Source organism: Dromiciops gliroides, chromosome 6 (assembly GCF_019393635.1).
Source record: "Dromiciops gliroides isolate mDroGli1 chromosome 6, mDroGli1.pri, whole genome shotgun sequence".
NCBI classification, from domain to species: Eukaryota; Metazoa; Chordata; class Mammalia; order Microbiotheria; family Microbiotheriidae; genus Dromiciops; species Dromiciops gliroides.
The window spans coordinates 119,744,128-119,767,546 of NC_057866.1; the positions used below are offsets into that span (position 1 = coordinate 119,744,128).

At 34.1% G+C, this 23,419-nt stretch overlaps 1 protein-coding gene across 2 annotated transcripts in view; it reads right to left on the reverse strand.

The window, feature by feature from the left end:
- Window positions 1–7,269: 7,269 nt before the first annotated feature.
- The window catches only part of GABRG1 (gamma-aminobutyric acid type A receptor subunit gamma1), a 100,750-nt gene continuing 84,600 nt past the window's right edge, over window positions 7,270–23,419 (reverse strand). For both annotated transcript variants that reach the window (XM_043973527.1, XM_043973526.1), the window contains 2 exons: window positions 20,714–20,925; window positions 7,270–12,484 (listed from right to left, as the gene is read on the reverse strand). In XM_043973527.1, coding sequence (XP_043829462.1) covers window positions 12,206–12,484; window positions 20,714–20,925 — 491 coding nt within the window. In that variant the 3' untranslated portion in view covers window positions 7,270–12,205. The remainder of the gene's footprint in view (window positions 12,485–20,713; window positions 20,926–23,419) is intronic.

The window sequence follows — 23,419 nt, forward strand, 5'->3', positions numbered from 1 at the left end:
GAATGACATTTGATTCTGGAATGCTTAAATAATCTGAAAGAGCACAAAAATTTCTCTGGATCACAATTTCTTCATCTCTAAAATGAGAGGGTTGAAGTGAAGGATCTCAGAGGTTCCTTTCAGTTCTAACTCCATGATCTACTTAGTCCATATCTTCTTACTCCAAAGCGTGCTTGTTTTCAATTGTTATTTATTCAACAATTTCTAGGATATACTACATTCCATGTGTGTGTGTGTGTGTGTGTGTGTGTGTGTATATATATATACATATACATATATATATGTATATATATATATATATATATATATATATATATATATATATATATATATATATATATATATATATGTTCTACTCACATAAAGCAAGGAACGAACACATGAGAAGATTTGCTGAAGGCGGAAAGTTCTGACACTCTTATGTACCCAAAGTTTCAGTGTCACCGGAACCTTCCTGAATAAATATAGATGAACCATGGAGACTGGGTAGCGAAATTTCCAATTAGAAATGCCTGGGTTCAAATTCTGCCTTACATACTTACTATGAGATCCTGGAAGAGTTTCATCTTTTCATTCTGAGCTTTAAGTTATACATATATTAAATGGGGATAATATTAGCTTCCTACTTCTTAGGATTATTTTAAGGAGTAAATTAGGTTATATGTGTAAAGTTCTTTGCAAACCCTAAAAAGTAAGGAAGTGCCAAGTATTTTTATTTCCTCTTACAGCTGATCCAAAGGGGTAAATGCAATACATGGGACCATACACAATTTATTCAAAGACTACAATTATAAATAAACCATTGACAAATCAATCTTTTAATGAAACAGTTTCTAATCATAGTTTAGACCAGGGTTTCTTAAACTTTTCCCACTTGGGACCCCTTTTCACCTAAGAAATTTATGTGATCCTGGGTATATAGGCATATAAAATAGGTATACATAATCTTATGCTATTGCCAAATTTTTCAAGACCCCCCACATTGTTACACAACCCTATATGGAGTCATGACCCATAGTTTAAGAAGCTTTTGTTTAGACAAGCATTTTACTAAGTGTTTGGATTTCTTATCCTACAAGATTAGAATAGTTTTTTTTTTTAAATGACTAATCAATCAACATTTGTTTTTATTTGTTTTTATTTATTTTCTTGTGTGTGCATTTTTTTTTGTTGGGGGGGCCCAGCTAGTAAGCATCAAGTGTCTGAGGCCAGATTTGAATTCAGGTCCTCTAAATCCAGGGCCAAGTATTTTATCCACTGAGCCACCTAGTTGCCCCCAGAATAGTTTTAATAATGATGAGCATAGTTCTGGGTCATAGTAGAAAGTCAAGAATTTGTTGATGGCCAGAATCTTTGCTTTTTATATTCAAAGTTTCCCATTCTTTAATATATTATTTTACCCACAGTTATATATGTACTGTAAAGATTTCCATTTCCTTCTGCTCAAAAAATGATAGATGTTTTGATATTTTTTAAGCAACAAAAATTCTTTGCTACTTTATTAGAATGATATAACACTGTGGAGTCTTTTGTTCACATAATCATAAAGTCATAGTCATAAGAAGATAGAGTAGGAATTCTTAACGTGGAATCCCTTATTTAAAAAAAATATTTGGGGGCAGCTAGGTGGCACAGTGGATAGAGCACCGGCCCTGGAGTCAGGAGTACCTGAGTTCAAATCCAGGCTCAGACACTTAACACTTACTAGCTGTGTGACCCTGGGCAAGTCACTTAACCCCAATTGCCTCACTAAAAAAAATACATATACATATATTTGGGAAATATAAGAAATTATTTTCTTCACAATTGTAGGCATTTAAAACATTATTTTTACATGGTGTCCATAGGTTTAACCAGACAGCCAAAGGGATGCAATGCACACACACACACACACACACACACACACACACATACATACATACACACATATGCATGCATACAAAAGGTTAAAGACCTCTATACAAGAGGGTTTCTTATTCAATGCTTATCTTCTTAATGATGAAACTGAGAACCACAGGATTTAAATGAGCTACCTAAGTCATCCAGGTAGAAAATGGAGATGGAATTTAAAGCCATCTATTTTGTCTTAAAGTCCAATATACTTGTTATTTCTGCATTGAAATGTTTTGATTTAACATGCAGAGCAAAATATTTTGTAGTTTTGTTCTTCTCCCTATTCTTTAAATAAATAACAACATATCTTCTGATGGGGGAGAAAAGAGGGACGCACTGATAAAATGTAGGTCAAGATTCTAACCCTGTACCTATAGCTAAGTACCTGTTTGACCTTGAGCAACAGTTGTCACCTCTCTGACTCTACTGGTTTATGTCTATAGTACTAGGTTTTGATTGCTTTTCTCTCTGTAGAGAACTTCCACGGCACGAAAGGTCAGTGGTTTCTAAAAAATGTTTCCAATTCCTATCAGCTGCTTGTACAACATCAGTGCCTCCCAGGTTCCTTCAGTGACACCTTGGAAATACTTCATTAAAGAAAATTCCCTAAATTTAAAAGAATTTTCAAATGCACAAATTTTAGAAATGAAATGTTAAGTATAAAGCACTGCAATATGGATAAGAATACTTGGATTAACATCTAGATCGGGGTTGGGGAATGACATAACTTTAGATAAAGTGGATGAAAATATTAGGTAGCTTTTAGTTATGGAAATGGTCAGGACAGGCAGAGTTCTTGGTAACAGCAGAGTCTATGACACAAGTTCTGTATTCCGTGGGAAGGTTCATGAAGTCGGGAAGCCGATGAAAAAAAAAGATAAATTTCTGAGTCATGGTTTAGTACTGTGGTTGGTTCTGAAGAATGTTTCTGCATCTTTCAAATATTTAATACTCAATTTGCATGTCTCCTGGAATCTAATCATGTAAAATTCCATTCTGTGGACATTTCTGTATATAACTCAGCCCCTGATTAAATTATAAGCAACAGGAGAGATCATGTATTCAAAAGGCTAAAAAATATGACAATTTCAAAAATGTCTTTTAAATTCTATGATGTCTTCTTTTCATACCTGAAGCACTGTTCTTCATTCATCCTCCACTTGTTGATTTTGCTCTGAAACCCAAGAATTCTTTCTAAATGGAAGTAGTTTAGATTTGATGACCCTTGGAAAACTGGCACTATTACATGTATTCTGTTTCTCAAATTCTGGAAGCTTGGCCATCCATTCTTTGAAGTAGATGTTTCAGAATAATACCATATATGTCCTCTTAGCAGGTTTGCATTTTCATTAAAGAATATTGAACCCTTCCCCAAACTATCCAAACCTCTGGGAGCATAGATTGAGTAATCTGGTTCACCCTTAATCGAAATCTTCCTCCTATAAATCTCTGGATCCCATGGGAAGGTAAGCTTCATGAAGTCAAGGACTGTTGTATTTTTTTGGCTATGTATCCCGAGCTCCTAGTCCAGTACATTCTGCATAATAAATAATAAATTTGTAAATTATATGTATAATAAATGTCTTTTGGACAGACCAGATGATATGAATCAAAATAGAATGTCGCTTCTATGATCCATGTAGGCATTGTCCTGAATATGTTTTTTCATAAGTAACTTCCATATTAATACCTTGAATCTGAGTGTATCCCCTTTCTAGATGATGGTTAGCGTTGTTGCTAAACGTAAAGCAAACACTCCTCCCAAGCTTCACATCATACTCATCAAAATCATCCCTTCCCAATGAACTCAAGACCCTTTTAGCTGTTCATAAGGCAAGTTGTTTTACTCAATAGGTAAATGTACTGTTCTTTCAATGAAGACATGCTTTTTGTGATCATATTTATTTGATTCCATTGTCATTTTTTACTTGATGGGCAATCAATCAGTGGATGGACACAAGGCAAATACAATAATAAAAAAATTAACATATGAGACCCCATCAAATATTAGAGAAGGGACTGAGTTTTTAAAATTGCCTGACCATAGCAAATGAAATGGAAATGTAGAAAATTCCTTACTTTTTTTTCTATTTTAACTTTTAATAAAAAAGATCATGGCAAAAGTGTTTAGGGTATGATAGTGAATTCATTTCTTTCCTCCTTGACTTCAGACCTTAAAGTGCCTTTTCCCAAAGAAATGCATTACTAAATTTTGTATTGTAAATCTGTTTCTATAATGAAAATGCATGTTTCTCCATAATGATTTCAGTAGCACTTGAAGTAGATAAGACAATTGGAAGAGACCATTGTTCTTAATAGGGAAATCAAAAAGATGTTTTAAGCAAAAAGGAAGGCAATCTGTAAGAGGTAAAGTTATTTTTAATAATTTTTACTTGAAATAGCATTTTTTGTTAAAGATAAAACTATCTTATGTTGCTTGGAAAAAAATAGGAAAGAATACACAACTTTTAATATTATGAACACCTAAGCAGTGCTTTCAGAGCAATTTTATTTGAATAAATATTTAATTCACTTCTCATATTACTCATGTGCTTTACTACAACATTTCAGTATGTGCATTTTAATTATTAAAGTTTGCAATTCAAATACCCACAAAAATAAAAGGTTTTTTTTTAATTGTGCAAAATGACAAACAACATGGAAGATTCCTTGAATGTCTGTTAGAAGGTCAATTAAAACAGCATTAATTTTCCTTCCAAATAATATAAATCCAACAGCTGAATATTAATAGACACTGTTAAACAGAAGTCATTTTTCATAAATTCATACAGACTAGCAAAGTTAATTGAAAATGAGACAGGATAACTCACAATATTTTACACCTTACCTTTTACTCCAAATACCAGAGGAGATCCTCAAATTATTTCACACTAAATAAGCACAAAGATTCTACCTTATTTGATCTATGACTCTCCCCTAGAACTCAGGATGGAGTTGAACACATAGTAGTTACACATGAAGTGTTTGTTGCATTGAATTGAAATTAAGGGAGTCTTTGAAACATTTCTACATTCCAGTGCCTTTCTGTCTTTTGTCTCAATGTGACTGATATCTGATGTATTCGTGGACCCTCAGAAATAGGAAGATGTACAATAAAGGCACAGCAAATGCCTGATTTTAATGCATATGGATGAAAATATTTGAGCTATTTAAAACTCATATAAGGATACAGAGTCTGGCATGGGGTCCAACAGTTCATTTTCTAAGTGAATCTCCTTTTGAAGAGAGTTAAGAGTTGATCGTTTTTGAAGAAGCATTATCTTAGTATGGGTATGAGTTATCAAGGATATTTCTCCCAAGCCTGAACACCATCTGGACTTGAAGATGTCCATTACTGAATGTTAAAGTATTAATTTTGTGTACTGGTGTTAAAGTTAATGTTTAGGAAAGCATGGGAACAAATATTTGCCAAAGACAGATATATTAATCTTCCATAAAGAAACACACCACACCTTGGTTATTTCCAAAAAAGGGTTTTCATTTTGAAAGACATATTTTGGAGGCTAACTGATATCTATTGGTACTCATGGTACATATTCCTATATTAGCACAGAGCAGGCATTTGATAAAGGCTTATTGACTGAGCTTTTCAAAAGGCATAGGGTCATACTATGTCATCCTCCCTAGTGATCTAGTGATACAGAGGAGGCATTTCATGGAAGTTTATCTAAGTTATTTTGAGGTAGTAGTACTCAATCAAATTCCCTAAAACTGGGTAAATATTTCAATGGCCCTGAAAATCTAAAGAACATCCTAGTCCCAATTTCCAGGACTAAATATTAATTGTTTCTTTAGGCAGTTTGTTGATTAGCTTGTAATTACAAAGTCTGCTCTTTGAAGGTCATCTGTATACCTCAAAACACAAAAGTAGACATTTGCATGCACATTCTAATGGAAAACACTTAGAAAGTTACATCTGATGCTGCATCAAGGTATGGAGTATGATATTTCCAGGCCTGAAAGCATTCATAGAACAATATAGTTTCAGGATTTTACCTTTTAAAAAGTTCCCCAAGAAAATGATGAATTATAAGGAAATGACTTGAGAGCTCAAAAATATTACATTCACGATGTACAAAGTTTCACCATACTAAGTAGCTATAGACAACAACTGCAAACAACATGTAGTTAGAAATGACTTGTCATTTTATATCAAATACATTACCAAGTAAAATTCACACAAAACAGTTCCATTCAGTGTGACCTTGACCTGCTTAGCTCACACCTAACCACCTTGTAGTACTATTTTTTTTCTGAAATTTACAATCCAATAATTAACAGATACTTTAAGCATCCTAACATTTTTTTACAACCCTTTGAGGTAGGTTGTGCAAATGTTCTTATCCTCCTTTTATAGATTAAAAAAAAATACCTGATGTTCACAGAGGTTGAGTGGCTTATAGGATCATACATGTAGAGCTGGAAGAGAGTATAGGGGTTACTTAGTCAAATCATCTCATTTTACAGATGAGGAAACTAAGGCAGAGAGGGGCCAAATTACTTGCCTGGGGTCACTCAGCTAGTTCTTTTCTGAGGTGAGATTTTAGCCCACGTCTTCTTGACTTCAATTCCAATGTGTTTCCCACTACTCCATGCTGCTTTGTTTAAGGTTATATTAACTTTCAAATCTGGCAAGAGTATTCTGACTCCAAATAGTTTGATCATCTTTTTAAAAAGCAAATAATTGACATTTTATTGGTGCTTTTTGTTTTTTCATTGCTGTCACTTCCCAATAGCTTCCATTCACCTCACTATTCTCCCTCACTGCCAACTATAGCTAAGAGAAACAAATCGGTATGCTGGAGTTTGTATGCCTCATCCACCCCTAGAGTTTCCCACTTCCCTGCCCAGTGGAGGGAGGCATGTTTCAACAACAGTTCACTGAAGCTTGAAATAGTCACTGCATTGATTTGACTTCTAGTGTCTTTCAATATTGTTTTCATATATCTATTATGTTGTGCCTTGTTCTTTCTACCAGACCTTATTTCATATGGTCCCTCTAGGACATTCTTTTCAATTTATATAGACTTAAGTATTTCTTGCATGTAATAAAGACAAAATAATTATCCTTATACTGACAAAGTTTCTAGTGTGTGAGTACAAGCATATTTATTAAAAGACAGCTGTCTTTTCCCAATTTCCTATGTCCAAGTAATTTCCCTGGAGGGGACAGCTAAGTGGCATAGTGGATAGAGCACTAGCCCTAAAGTCAGGAGGACCTGAGTTCAAATTTCATCTCGGACACTTACTAGGCAAACCACTTAACCCCAATTACCTTAAACATATGGGAACAGGGACCATCTCCAGTCATCATGATGTATATCTTGTCCTGGACCCAGCTGGCTCTGGAAGACAGAGTGAGGCTGGTGATTTTGCACAGCTCTCCTTTATTTAAATCCAATTCAGTGTAAGTCATGACATCACCCCAATGTCATGGTCCTCTTTGAGAACGAAGGACAAACAACAACAATTTCCCTGGATCTCTTGCCTTGGAATTCAGGGCTTCCCTCTTTTGAGGAAACACCTCACTTAGTGAGGGACAAGTGCATATGAGTATACGTTTGTAAAAGCCTAGGATAATGGATGTACAGCTGGAAGGGACTTCTGAGCCTGATTTCACTTCAGAAGATTTTCTTTCTCTGGTTCTATGCCCCAGTGTAGTTGTTAGACACCAGGAATGAATAAGATTGGAGAAAAATTCCATTAAATTTTATTTTTACTGAAATTCCAAAAATACATTAGAATATCATTTTACTCATTTTTCCTTTGATCATCTTAACAAATGATTTCTTACAGGAGAAATCCCACATAAGTGTATATAATATTTAAGTAGGTAATTCAGACCTTTCATTATACCTTATTTTAGTGCACCATTTGTCTTCACTCTTTCATGGGCAGTTTCAGACAAATTCCACTTGTTAGCACTTAAAAGTCTATAATCTGGACCCTGCTGATTTTTCCAATTTTATTTTACATTCCTCACCTTGTCCAATCTACATGCTCTATTTTCTAGCCAAACTGGCTTCCTTGATAATTCCTTGCTTATAATATTACAATTCCTTTCTCCAGGCCTTTGCATAGGTTGCCTCCTATGCCTGGAATGCTGTCCCCCTCTAATCTCACCATTAGCCCTTAGAACAAGTAGTTCCCTTTAAGGTTCAACCGAAGCACTACATCCCACAGGGGACTTTGCCTGTCTTTCCAAGTTACTCCTCCACAGTGAAATTGTAATTATTTTGTATTTAAATGGAGCTGAAAAGATCTGGGTTCAACTCCTGCCACTGACATACACTAGCTGCATGCCCTTAACTAAGTCACTTAATATGTCAGTATCATAGGCTACCCTCAAAGATTATTAGTTATAGAGAAGTTACCTATCTCAGAACTCGATGCTCTGTTCAAATCTCAGGTCCCATGTTGGACCCGTGGATTCTTTGCTTCAGGGGATTCTCAAATAAGGCCTATGTAGGTCAGAATCATTTCCATGGCCCAGAGTTTTAGGGTCTAGTCAGTGTTCAAATCTCCTTGAGGGCAAGGATTGATTTGTTTCTGCATCCTCAGTGGCTAGCAAAGTTCCTCATACATTAATAAGAAAATAAACCTATGATTTCATTGGTATGTGATGCTATAACTATTAACATACTTTAGTGTCTATTCTGCCACTTAGAGAGTCACCTAGGGAAACTGAGAAGTTAAATGATTTGGCAGGGTCACACAACCAGTACTTGTTAGAAGGGGTACTTGAACGTTGATCTTCCTGACTTAGAAGATAGATTTAGATTCATGATTCTATATTCCCTCTCTGTTTCATACATTATAGGTACTTCAGATCCATTGAGTTGAATTGAATATCCAGCCAAAGAAAGGTAAAAACAAATGCAGGGACAAGATCATATTTTATTTTGTTTTGGTAATTCAAAGAAAGTTATTTGTATACTCTTTTTAGAAGAGACTTTTAGACCATGCAAATGACTTGGTAACTGTTTTTCTATGGCTCTTCAATAAAGTTGGAATTGTTCTGATAGTAGTCAACAAAATGTCAAGTTGCTTCTTTGGAAGTGAAGAATAGGAAAAGAGCAGCTTAACATCACTTGCTTCCTAGTTGCTTTCGTTTGGCCCAATATGAAGCAATTTTATCTTTGAATAAAGAAGTTATAAAAGGGTAAGAAAAGAAAATTTGGGTCATTCCATCAAGAATACCACCTTTTTATTAGACATCTACTATACAGTACTCTGAGCAGAATACTAATGTTAATGGAAAGAGGCTGAAAGCTTGCTAAGGGGAAATTTTTATATAGAAGGAAAAATCAATTCAAGTTCCACAGACAGCTTTTTATAGACTTAGGCTGCTTAGATCATGATGGAAAAATCTTTCTCTATTTAAAGACAAAATTATTCTTAAACAATTGTACAAATTTTATCATACCTAGACTATTCATTTAAAACACATTTTAAGCATCTAATTTTTTCCAGCTATTCATTTTAGGTCAACATGGACATAATATAAAAATCATTTGAAATAACAATTTTTAATATTTTACCATCATCAAAACTACACTGAAGTAATCCATAATTAAAATATTGTCTCAGTATCAATTCATTTATTTTTAAAGCAAATATGCTTTATAAAACATTGAATTAGTTTTTTACTAGGGTTCACCATTTTTAAGAATTCTGTCTTTGAAGATTTAAGGAACAATGACACTACTGTATTGGGAAATCAGTGATCTCAGAAATCCAGAATAGCCCTTTGATTTGATATCACTTCCAGTAACATCCAATACATTAAGGGCCTCCTGCAATAGAAATCAAGATAATGGGCCCCAAAGCATGAGACATCAAAAAATAGCACTGTCCCAGTCCATGTAACTTAAACCATTATCCATGGTGGCTACTGAAGGTGTAATAAAAAACTAAACAAAACAAAAACCCCTCCAATATGTGCAATCAGTGAAGTTTTTACACTAGGGATGGTGCCTTGAACATCACAGGAAATTAATAAATATTTGTGGAATATATAAATGAAAAATTCTGCCAGTTCCAAAAAATTCCTTGATGATACTAAGGACTTCTGGCTAGACCCACCTTAAGTGCTAGACAAAATTGTGATATTATTGGATTCAGCCAATTATTCTAATTTTTCCTCTTAATTTATACATTGGAGAGATTAGGATGAAGCAGAGACTAAAGCAAAATTAGAAAGACTGATACTTAGTAGAACACTTCCTAAATTTCCCTGTTCTGAGTCAGACAAGGAGCCCTTGAGGGTTATAATATTAAATATCTCATAATGTCATCATAAATGGTGTATGGAAATGAGAAAAAAACTAGGCTCCAGTATTAATTCAGCTATCACTTCCCTAAGTAATTGTCAGCAATTCACCCATCACCTCTGTGGCTTGATTTTCTTATTTATTAAATGAGGATAGTAATGTGTCCTTTGGGACACAAGGGATAGTGACAATATAATAGTGCACATAAATGTTTTTTTTAAATAAACTAAATGATATATACAAATAAAAGATGTTTTAATCATCACCCAGAATATTGTATACAGCTTTCAGAAATCAAAGAAACAAATGAACAAGTAGATAGAGTTGATAAATTAAAAGCATTGCTCCTTAATTTTGAAATTCAGCAGCAAATTTATGGAAGAAAAAAGGATATTTGTTACCTTTTTACATTTATTTTCACTGTTAGCTCATTGTAATATTTTTATGTTCACATCTTTATTTATTTTTTGCAAGGTGTTATGGTTTTAGACTCAGCATTTCAACTTGCTTGTAAAAAAAAAATCATCCAGTGGATTTATTCCAGGCTCCCAAATCACCGAAGGCATAATGTGAGAGTAGTCAGGTCAGAAGGGTGTAATGTTCTGTGATCTACAAAGGCAAAGTTATAATTTTGTATCATTCTTTAGAAGGTTAGGAATTGTGCCTTTAGTGGCTTGTGTTCTCTTTATGAAGAGTTTGATTCCATCACATATAGTGAATGAAAATCAACCACTTCCTCAATAGTAACAAGAGGAAACATAGTGTTTCACAATTTACAAAAGTACTATAGACACATTACCTAATTGGTGAATTATATATACATATATGTAATATATATTTATAAACATATATGTATGTCTATGTGTGTATATATATACATACATGTGTATGTATATATGTGTGTGTGCATGTATGTGTGTATGTATGTATGTAAAATAATCCTAATTAAGAAGCCAATCCAGTGATGATGGGTCTTTCTGAACTCATTAGGCTGATGCTCAGAGAATAGTCTGTCTCCAAGCCTGTATCCAAAACTTTTCCAGCTTGGAGCTGGGTAAAGCCTGGCAGAGATTATTTTCTTTTTTCTTTTCTTTTTTTTTTTTTTTTTTTAGTGAGGCAATTGGGGTTAAGTGACTTGCCCAGGGTCACACAGCTAGTAAGTGTTAAGTGTCTGAGGCCGCATTTGAACTCAGGTACTCCTGAATCCAGGGTCGGTGCTTTACCACTGCGCCATCTAGCTGCCCCAGAGATTATTTTCAACTGGCTTAGGCTTTAAGAATAGAGGTCTACTTCCAGACCATGATAAAGAGAAAATTAACCTTATTTTGTTTTGTTTTCTTAAAATCCTTTTAAAAATCAACATACATGATATAAAAAGAAAAAATCAAATCAAATCCTTATTGTACCCCTCTCCTCACCCCACTCCCCCCCCCAAAATTCACATACTTATTTTAGTTTGACTGTATATTGGTTACAAAGATTATTTTTTTCAGTGAAGGGGTATATTTGAGAGAAAAATACTAAAATCTTATGAACTTAAAAAAATTAAACTTTTATATATACATTCAGTAAGTTTAGGACAGTAACCCCTCCAACCTGAAAAAAAAAATGGTTAGGATAAAAAAAAAATGAGCATTTCCCTCTTCTAGAATTTGACTCTCTAGACAAACACAGCAAATACACATTTCAGCATAACATCAGACACAAGAGAGTGCTTATATCTTTGAAAATGTGTTTATGGAAATTAGAGAAAGAAAAAATTAAGTGACTGTAGGTAAAAGAAATAGTATCTTTATATTCTTGTTAGTAAGGGCTAACAGTGTCAAAACAATTTATATGTGCTTAATTAACTTTGGTCTAAATGCTACAACTCTAGAAGTCTCAAAAAGAGAGTGATGGAATGTTCAAAGTAACCATTGTTTTTCAGCATTGTGAAAAATAAATTTCATGCTACTAAGTTACAGTGAACAATATCTATGCTTAGTTTGGCTTTGTCAATATTTGGGAGCAGTGGGGATTTATAAGTAAAGGTAGCCAATCCAATAAACAAGATTAAACAGAGCAAAAGCTGTTGGGAAAAATATACGGGAATATGAGTCAATTTTGGCAACACGGATGTGTATTCTTCCTTCCCTCCAAGATCCTGTCCGGCAATCTTCAAAACAGCAGAAAAAGCTGGCACAGTCTTTGCCTTCCAAGCATTGATATCCATAATCATCATCTCGTTGTCGAGGATGAGAAATGCTATTCATTGGAATCAATGTAGATCCAGGGCGGACTGCAACTGCAGGTGATTTCTGAATAAAAGGATATATTATATTTTTCTGATTGGATAATAACAGTAAATATAACATTAAAACTATTGAGATATATGTAGTGCTTTAAGGTTTACACATATTATGTCATTCCTGCCCATTCAAACCTCAAAAAAGATACTAATGGCATAATGAAAATGTGCATTTTTTTTTACATTTGTACAAGTCTATTTTTTTTCTTTTGTCATAACTTATTTCTGGAATCCATATAAGTTAAAGGGGGCAAAAACACAATCCAAGGTGCTTTCTAATTTTGGAGCTCTAATCACATTAGATATAGTGCCTAATGAACAGTAGGTACCTCACAGTGTTTCTGTAAGATTCAAATTAATAATCAACCAATCCATTTTTTAAGAACCTTCCATGTCCAGCAATCTGCTAAGTGCTAAAGATACAAAAATAAAAGATGGAACAATCTCTCCTCTTATTGAGCTTTTATTGTATGAGGAAAGATAACATGGAAACATTAACTTTTCTATAGAAAAAATGCATATAGAATAAATATGATATAGATATGGTAAGTAAATAAAAGGTAGTTAGTGAAAAGGGGCATGAGTAGTTTGCAGAATTAGGAAAACATCTGGTAGAAAGTAATGCTTGAACAGATTGTTGAAGATGGTGAGAGATTCTATGAGGCAGAAGTGAGGAAAGGGTGAATTCCACATATGGGGTATGACAATGCAAAAGTACAAAAACTGAGGTGAAATGTCATAGATAAAGTGTTTTTCAAGATTTAAAGTGTCTTATAAGTGAGAGATATTTTTCTTTCCTCTGAGGACATCAATATTTTGCAGCAAATCTTTATAAAGCACCTACTTAGAAGATATGTAATTTTTAAAATGACTGTAACAATAATTATGAAATAATTTTTACATGACAAATATATACAGCAAATAACTTGAAAAGCGAAAATAGAAGCGATGTGTTAAAATAACCTTGCTTTTTAAAACAAATACACACATGACTCTCTTTAGCTAAGTGACTAAATAGTTGTCACTCCAGCTATGGAATAAAGTATTGGGGATATATCAATTTGTATCCTGGAAACCACTGGAGCATTAGCCAGAGAAATGTATCAGTAGAGGTCTGTCTGCTGCAACCCAGAAAGATGTATTTTGCAAATTCATTTAAGCATAGTAATAGCTAATAACAATGTAGACACACACAGAGGGAAGGGAGTGAGGGAGGGAGAGAGAGAGAGAGAGAGAGAGAGAGAGAGAGAGAGAGAGAGAGAGAGAGAGAGAGAGAGAAAGAGATTTCATGTAAATTTATTAATTGCTTAATACTGTGGAATGGGTTGGAATCTAGGCTTTCACTTACATGTCTTTACCTACAATAACAACTTCTATGGCTAGGAAACAGTCCCTGAGAGTACCAGGGAGCTTATGATGTCCAGAAATGGCTCTGTCTTTGGGGCGGAAATAAAAAATCAAATCCCTAGCGTTATGTAATTATCCATTTAAAAAATAATTCCTGGTGACTAATTAACCTATGGTACAGACACTAGGGACCCCAATCACAGTATTACAAAATGGTCACTTTAACATATTTTAGTCGGTTCCCTGACCCATCACAGCTGTTGAAGTAAGCTACATGTTATGACCGCTGTCACATATTTCCTGGGAAATTTGCCAAATGCCATTTACAGGGAAACTTTTAACACGTCTGAAAATTCTGTTCCTGCTGATATTTATCTCTCTGAAAAGAATATGGCTGTGTTTTGGTCACTTTCTGGGACCCTCAACACTCTTTTGAGAGTTATTTCCCTAAGAGAGATGGAGAGTTTCTTAAAGTATCCTAAACATATATGTTTATATTATTTTGGACATAGAAAAGATTTAGAGGCTATGGCTGTGATGCCTGTGTCACAAGGCTTTGTAATGGTAGTATGACTGGGCAAAGAAGACTCCTTAGGGGAACATTCCACAGGACAGATGACAGATGGATACATAAGTCTCTTCAATCACTGTCATCACCAGTTCATTTTCATTTGCCTACTAACACATTTAAGTTTTCCTCAGTCATTAAAAAATACCTTTCTTCCTAATTTAAATTCTATGCCATCTTCCTCCTATCCTTCATGGTCACAATTTTGGAAGAATTCATCTATATTCAATGTTCCACTTCCTTGTTATCCACACTCTAATTAATGTGTTGAAACCTCACATTTAAAACTGCTCTCTCAAAAGACACTCTTGTTGAGCTAATCAACAAACCCAGTGACCTTTTCTCAGTCCCCATCCTCTTTGACCTCTCTAGATTTCCAAATTGTTAGATATCCCTGCAAAAGGATGGTTTTTGTACCCTTGGATCTAAAGATACTGCATTCTTCTACTTTTCTAATAATTTCTCTTCTTTCTCCTTTGCTGGCACCTTGTTGTCTTACTAAATACTTAAGGTAAGGACTCCATATCCTCTATCTGTGGCCTACTAATCTTCCTTTTTTTGACTCCCCATTTAAATATCATTGAATAGCTGGAGTGGGGGGTGGGAGCATATGAACTTTACTGTCATAAGAATTGGCTCAAAGAGAGAATAATATATACACTTGTTAATATAAATCTGACTTACCCTATGGGAAAGTAGGGGATGAATGAGATAAGAGAACAGGGTGGGACTGTTAGAAGGGAAGGCAGATTGGGAAAGATAAAAGTCAGAAGCAAAACACTTTTGAGAATGGACAGGGTAAAGGGAAATAGAGAGTAGGATAAACAGGGTGGGGGAAATAGAATGGAGGGAAATACAGAGTTAGTAATTATAATTGTGAAAAATACAGCAAATTTCTCTGATAATGACCCATTTCTCAAATATATAGAGAACCAAGTCAAATTTATAGAAATAAAAGACCTTCCTCAAGTGATAAATGGTCAAAGGTTATGAATGTGCAGTTTTCAGATGAAGCAATCAAAATTATCTATAGTCATATGAAAAATGCTCTAAATTGCTATTAAGTAGAGAAATGCCATTTAAAGCACCTCTGAGCTACCACCCCATACCTATCAGATTGGCTAATATGATAGAAAAAGAAAATGACAAATGTTGGAGGGGATGTGGGAAAACTGAGACACTAATGCACTGTTGGTACCATTGTCAAATAATCTAACCATTCTATAGAAGAACTTGAAACTATGGACAAAGGGCTATAAAATCATGTATACACTCTGATTAAGCAATACCACTACTAGTTCTGTATTTCAAAGTGATAAAAAACCACAAAAGGAACAGGACCTATATGTATAAAAATATTTATAGCAGCTATTTTAACTTTTATAGCAAAGAACTGGAAATTGAGGGTTATGTCCATAAATTGGGGAATGCCTGAATCAGTTGTGGTAAATGAATGTGATGGAATAGTACTGTGCTATAAGAAATGATCAATAGGATGCTCTCGAAAAAACTGATAAGACTTACATAAACTGCTGCAAAATGAAATGAGCAGAGCCAGGAGAATATTGTATACAGTAACAGCAATATTGTACCAAGATTAGTTGTGAATAATTTACCTATTCTCAAGAATACTATGATCCAAGATAATTCTGAAGGACTAATGATGAAAAATGCTATTTGTCTACAGAGAAAGAACTGTTGGAGTCTGAATGAATATTGAAATGTACTTTTTCTTTACTTTATTTTTCTTTTTTTTGTCTATGATTTCTTTTGCAACATCACTAAGATACAAATATGTTTTGCATGGCTACACATGTATAATCAATAACCAATTGCTTGGCTTCTCAGTGCAGGGGGTGGGAGACAAGGTGTAGGGTAGGAAGGGAGAGAGAAGATTTGGAACTCAACATTTTTTAAATGAATGTTAAAATTGTTATATTTAAATATACTTGGGGGAAATAAATATTAAATTAAAAATTAAATCTCATTGAATCATGGGTTCCCAGGATTAGAGATTTAGAAATGGAAGAGATCTTTGATTTCATCTACTCCAACCTCTTTATTTTAGAGTTGAGGAAACTGAGTCCTAGAGAAGTTACTAAAGTTACTCACTCCATCCATGAAGATGAATTCCACGTGAAAATCTCCTTCCTTGCTCTCTTTTCCGAGATATAAATTCACCCCTCTAAAATTTCTCTGTCTCCTCCTGGGTGTTCCATAATAACCTCAAATTCAATATATTCAAAACATCCTCATTATATTCTTTACTTGCTCCTACTTTTAATTTAACTAATTCCCAGAGTGTCATTACTTTATTATTCTCATGTTTGAAAACTTGATTTTATCTTTGAGACTTCACTCTCCCTTCTCAAATGCAATCACTTCTTACAATCAGGAAACCATCTCCTTTCAATTCCACTGATATAATATCTCTCCTATTCATCCTCTCCTCATCTTCCTACTGCTGTCACCATGATATGGACACTTATTACACTCTGCATTAGAATCTTGAAAAAATCTTCTCTTCTTATGTTTACTTTCTCACTCTCTGAACTGTCATTTTTATTTCTTCCAGAATGTTCTTCATTATTCATAATCCTGACAATTCAACAAAGCCCCATATACTAATCTTTGGTGACAGTGTATTGGCTACCTACCAAGTAAAAATTAACTACTCATGGGCCTCTGTAATTTGCCACTTCTTTACCTTTCTAACCTTATTTCATGTTGGTCCCTTCCATGTCCACTATAGATCATCCAAACTACACTTATTTTGTCAACTTGTCCTACCCTGTCCTGTCTCAATGCCTTTATTATGTTCTCTCTGTTTTCCTTGATTTTCCTGTAGAATTGTTACCTTTCCTTTAAAGTCAAACTCAAATGCTACTTCTTCCATGAAGGTTTCTTGGTCCCCTTGTTTCTTATTAACCATCTGCTTGGGTTCTTTGATGGATTAAGAACTCAGTAGTGGATATTATGTGGACTTGGAAAAATAGAAATTCCAGCTAGCTTATCTGATGATGTTAGGTGACTATCCCTGTTAAAGAAACCCAGTGGATGAATAACTACTGCTGTTCCCCAATAGCTTTTGACTGTACCATACAGATATCTTTCTATTTAAGTTCATCATGCTTTACTTAATTTATATAGTGTTTTTTTCCAGGAAAAAGAGGGTTAAGTGACTTGCCCAGGGTCACACAGCTAGTTAGTGTGAAGTGTCTGAGGTTAGATTTGAACTCAGTTCTCCTTGAATCCAGGGCCCGTGCTTTATCCACTGTGCCACCTAGCTGCCCCTTGTAGCTTTTCTTTAAAAACAGATCTAACCATTTAGAAATAAAATTAGGGACCAATGGAAATGACACTACAATAATATCCATGTAGATCAAAAGAATTAATGTAAATGAATAATTCTTTTCCTACGTTCTGAGAAATTGTCAGGTTGAAAAACATTATCCTTTCATGTCTCACTGAAGGTATACCTTAATTATTTTGAAGGTGTGGATGTACCTTAAGCAAAGAATCCAAGGACTACAGGTCTGATATTTTTCCATTATGTTATAGAATGTGTTTTCTCTGTGCTTCAAGGAGGATGCCCTGATCTTTTAGCTACTCTCACCCAGCATGTGTGGACTCAGGCTCTAGGAATTCCATGAAGAAATGTGCAAAAAGAATATCGATCTATTTATCTATCTCTCTCTACCTATCTATTCATATATTTGTGTGTACACACATATTACATATGTAATGACAATATTATACATAGATATAAAAGAACATATACATATATATTTATCTGAAATTTAGACTTCTAAAAGCTTATATTTTCAGGGAGAAATGTATGAAGGAGAACATGAGGGAAGAGAATAAACAGATGTTATGGCTAGATAATGGGCAGATTTTTTGGCACTGAGCTTACTGTTTGGTTACTTAGTCTGGAACAGAAAGGAGACAAAGATTCCAGGACTTCAAGTATATGGTTTGTAGACAGCAGTATGCACAGCTGTCTATACACCATGAAAATGTGCTACAATCCACCTGATTAACAAAACCATATGGCTAAACACTGAACCATGGTGGAGAGTAAGATTTGATCACTGATCAGTACTGTTTTTCACTCAGCATGCCATCTAGTGTTGAAAGAATTTGCAAGGCAGCATAACCAACCTAAGAAGAAAGGAAAGGGGCTTTGAATTCCTTAGGTATCCTCTTGGTGCTCAGTTTTTAACAGGTATTAAAGGAAAACTTTTTTGTTTGTTTGTTTGTTTAATCCTCAGTAAGAGCACAACATGTAATTTCAAAGTCCTATTTTCAGACATCAACTTATTAACATTTGTAACAGGGTGCTGCAAAGGATACATTAGCCTTAAAATAAAATAATATAACTGAAACTATTTCACTCTTAAATCTTAGCATCTTCATATACTGAGGATCTAAGGACACCTCCAGCACTACTTCTTAGAACCCACTTATAACTTAATAGTTTACTCTTAGAGTTTTTACTAGGTCCAGGATGATAAATGATTTGTCCATGGTCCTACAACCAGTAAGTAGCACAGACAGAAATGGAATGCAGGTTTTCTGGAGTTTATCTTTAATCCTGTACCAAACTTTCTCTTCTTCATTATCTTTCCCCTCATTTCTTAATGGGGAAGCAGCTCCTACATGACAATTTATAGTTTTGGAGAGTTGCCTGGGGGCATTGAGATAGTAAGAGATTTCCCCAAGGTTGCATAGCCAGAATGTGTCCCATGCCTGGTTGGAAAAAAAAATCTTAAAGACTCTTAAGATGTCTCTATCACTATGTCAAATTGCCTCTCTCTTCTACATATTGACTGTTACTTGTAAACCTTTTGATAACATGACTTGGGGTTTGTGAGTTTTATTTCTTTTTCCAATCATATGAGATCAATATCACTGACAGATGTTGCTTCTTTAGAATGTGCTTTCCAATTTTTAAGTTCTTCCAAATCTAACATTGAGAAATATCGGATAAAAATTTCCATTGAGAAGAAATATGTTAAATACTGGTATTTAAAGGAATAATTGAACATGGCTACCGAGGAACATATGGAGAAACTTGACATTGAAGGGAATGTTTAGCTTGAGTTAAAACAGAAGTGTGGAAAAGTTGCTTTTTCTCCATTTGAAACATATTTGGGAATGGTCTATCAGCATTGAATGCTCTCTAAAGGGCTGTTTCATTTATTGACTATGGTTTGTATGAGAGATAAACTAAAATAATCTCAAGTAAAGGCAGAGTCAGAAGCTAATTCTGGAATGCAAATTTGCAATGCTGCATGACTGATAATAGGCTCCATTCTCTTGAGATGTATCTCCTATTTTCAGTGAGAAGATCTCATTGATTCCCAAAGGAACTAGTCAGACAACTGGGTATATCTGTGTGCCCATGAAAGTATACCAAGCAATCAGACTTCTGGCACTGAGACTCACATAAATGTTTTTTTCATTTAAATGAATTGCAAAATATCCCAGAAGTGAATGAGAGTGAAAAGTGAAGGAGGAAAGAGGAAAAATGAGGTGAGAAAAAACTGAAAAAGAAGCATTTTCAAGGGGAAGAAGATGATGATCTAGGTTTCATCCTTCCTTGTTTCTAGATGCAAGGAGAACCTTGGATACTTTTTTCCTATAAGCTGTTTTCACCTATTTAATTATCATTAAATGAATATTTGTTTTCTACTTCTAAAATATTTATTAGAGGTGGCATTAAATATTTGAACAAAAAATTTAGGGGAAAAAGCAGATGGCTAAATTTCCCAAGCTCACCAAAAGTGGTGGATCATGGTATATTTGTTGTTGGAAGTATTATATCATCCACTTCAACTTCCTATCCCAAACAAAAGAATATGTGTTAGAAGGGGAGATGGTAAGGAAGGGGTAAACCAAATTCTACTTTTTTTTGGCAATGAAAAAGAAGTAGTATCACACCTTTTAAAAGCATGTTTCTTTACAAAAGTCATTTCAGTGGAGTGCAACAAGTTTAGCTAGAACCTAGAATCTGATAGCATAGTTAAAATGGAAGAGCGGAGACCTAAGCATTAAAAAGGTTCAGAATTTCATAGGAGCTAAACTGAAAGAAGAAATCTATGCTTATATGAAATGGTCTTCTGGAAGTCTTGGGGGTGGTCTTTACATTGGAGGAATGCTTACTAGTATTTTAAAAATCATTTCATTTCACTTACCTGCTATCATACCCCATGCCTCAATTATCATTTTTTTAATAAACAAAAAACATACATTTGCAAAAATATACAAAATGGTATTTATAGGTAGATGGGAGCAATAGAAATGTAAGCTTCAACATACCCCAGACTTATGTTTGGACTTCCTATCTTTAGGCTTCTTCCCCTTTTTGTTGCTAGTGAAATAATGCAGGGTTCCATATTCCATCAGGGCGGCAAAAACAAAAATGAAGCAAACAGAAACAAAGAGATCCATAGCTGTCACATATGAAACCTTAGGGAGGGATTTCCTGGCAATGGTACTTAGTGTTGTCATTGTCAGCACTGTGGTTATACCTACATTCAGACAAATAGAGAAGGAAAGTTATCAGGTAGTTCTATGGGTCACTCTTTTCTTATATAACAGACATTTTTAGGGGTAAATAAACAATTCAATAAAATTATGCTTATTAGAATGCTTTTTGAAGGGAATATGTTTTGCTAATTATAATTATAACATGCTACAATTTTGTAGTGGTAATCAAAAGCCTTTAAAAGAGTTTATATCATATTATCAGTCTTTCTTTAATATGACAAAAACTTCTTTTAAAATGAGAATAATTAATATACCATGTAATAAAATTACTACAATTTGTCATTTTGAGGAGTACTTATTGATAAATATGATTATAGGTTTCAATTTTATGTTATTATAAATACTTTATGCTACTATTTTATGATCATTTCCCTTTAATATCACAAAAGCTTTGAAAAAAATAAGAACTGACTTTTATTGATTGATTTTTGAAAAGCAGTGTGGCTCAGTGGACAGCAAATAGTTCTCAGTCAAAAAACAGACCTGAAGCATCTAAAGACCATGGAGCATCATGCGCAGCTTTGTGACCCTGGGCATATCACTTTACCTTAATTTCTTCAACTGGAAAATGAGAATAATAATAGCATTTTGCTCCCAGGATTATTGTGAGGATCAAATGAGATATTTGAAAAGACCTTAGCACAGTAGCTAACATATAATAGGTACTTAACATATGCTTGTTCATTCCCCCCATAAGTGTATATATATATATGTATGAATGCACATACACATATAAATCATTTCACTTCTGATCTGGATCTGTGACTGTATTTTCAGTGCAAAAATTTCCTCCATTGATGCAAATTATTCATAACTTGTGTCTTAGTGAGTTGTTTGGGGTCAGAGATGTTAAATGACTTGCCCAGAGTCACACAGCTAGAACATATATAGACTGCATTGTTTACAACAGAGATAAATAGACAGAATCATAGGATGTACCTATAATAGCCTCATAAAGAAAAAAAAAAAGAATCAATCAAATATCATTAGCAGCTAATTTACCAACTAAAGGAGTTAGGTGACCTGCCTATGTTCACTTGGGAGTGTGAGAATCAAGACTTGAACCCAGGTCTTTCCAATGTGAATCCTGACATTCTAAACATTCTAATCACTATGCCACAATGTGCCTCCATGATTCTACATGATCTTTTCAAATTCAATGTAAAAAAAATAAAGCTAATTTTACAAAATAATAGGTGCAGTGAATAATTACGACATTATATTGCTAACACTGAGGTATTTAGTAAAAAGCAAGTATTGCACATGATAAATCTTTACATTGACCAAAGAAGCATATATATATATATATATATACACATACACACACATACATACATACATATATATATACATATATATATAATGGCATGGGTAGAAACATCTATATAATTATACTTCTACAATATATATATATATATACACACACACACACACACACACACACACACACAAATCTCCTTTTGACAGCACTCACAACAACATTTTAGGTCCCAATTATTATGTAGTACTTTCCATCATTCTCTAGAAGAAAAAAGGTTTTATACCAAAGGTTTAAATATTTCAAATTGGACAACATCTCCATCTTTCTTTTCTATATTTACCCAGGGTAGTCAAAGGCAGATAATTCAGATCTTTCCCATATGTCAACCCCATTATAATTAAACCCTGTTTGCATTTCAAAACCACAAGGTAGTATTTGTTCTGATTTGGATAGCAGAACATTTAGAAGTTACATCTATTAAAAATGAAAAAAAATGCAAAATTTTTTAAAAATTGAGTTTTGTTTTGTTTGGACCTGTAATTTCACTGGTGTATAGAATGCCCAATGAAGAAACTCCATTTACCATTAAAGATCAGCAGTTCTCAATATATTGTTTTGGAGACTTCTTTGGGAGTACTGGAAGTTTAACTGAATTGCCAAATGTCTGTCAGAGGCAGGACTTGCACCTAGGTCTGTCTTAGGAAAGGATTATCTTCATTATATCACATCTTCTGTTATTTAAATAATAATATAGGAAAAATAATAACTATACCTTCATAAGACCCATATTGACACAGATCAAGGTCAGGAAGGATAAGTTTTCGTTTTCCTTTATTTCAACAAGTATTTATTATATAGCTCCAATTTTCAAGGCGCTGTGCTTGATTTGGTAGAAATAAAGTAAGTAATGCTATTTATAGACTAGCCTGGAATACTGAGCAATTTGCTCAGGGTTGGAAAATGAATATGTGTTGGAGGTGAGCTTCAAAATTATATCTAGATCAGATGCCTCTTCAACAAACACTATTTAATGTTGTCTCTTGTTGAAAGCTTTAGATTTCAACTTTGCTTTTGTCACTCAAAATTCTCCAGTGGATAGTCCAACTATGTCCACATTTTCTGAAGATGTTTTGCCAGGTAGATACTGTTATAACCAAAATTTTGAATGTAAAGTCTTTGATAAATCATATTTGTGTTTAAATATTTCAAAATAT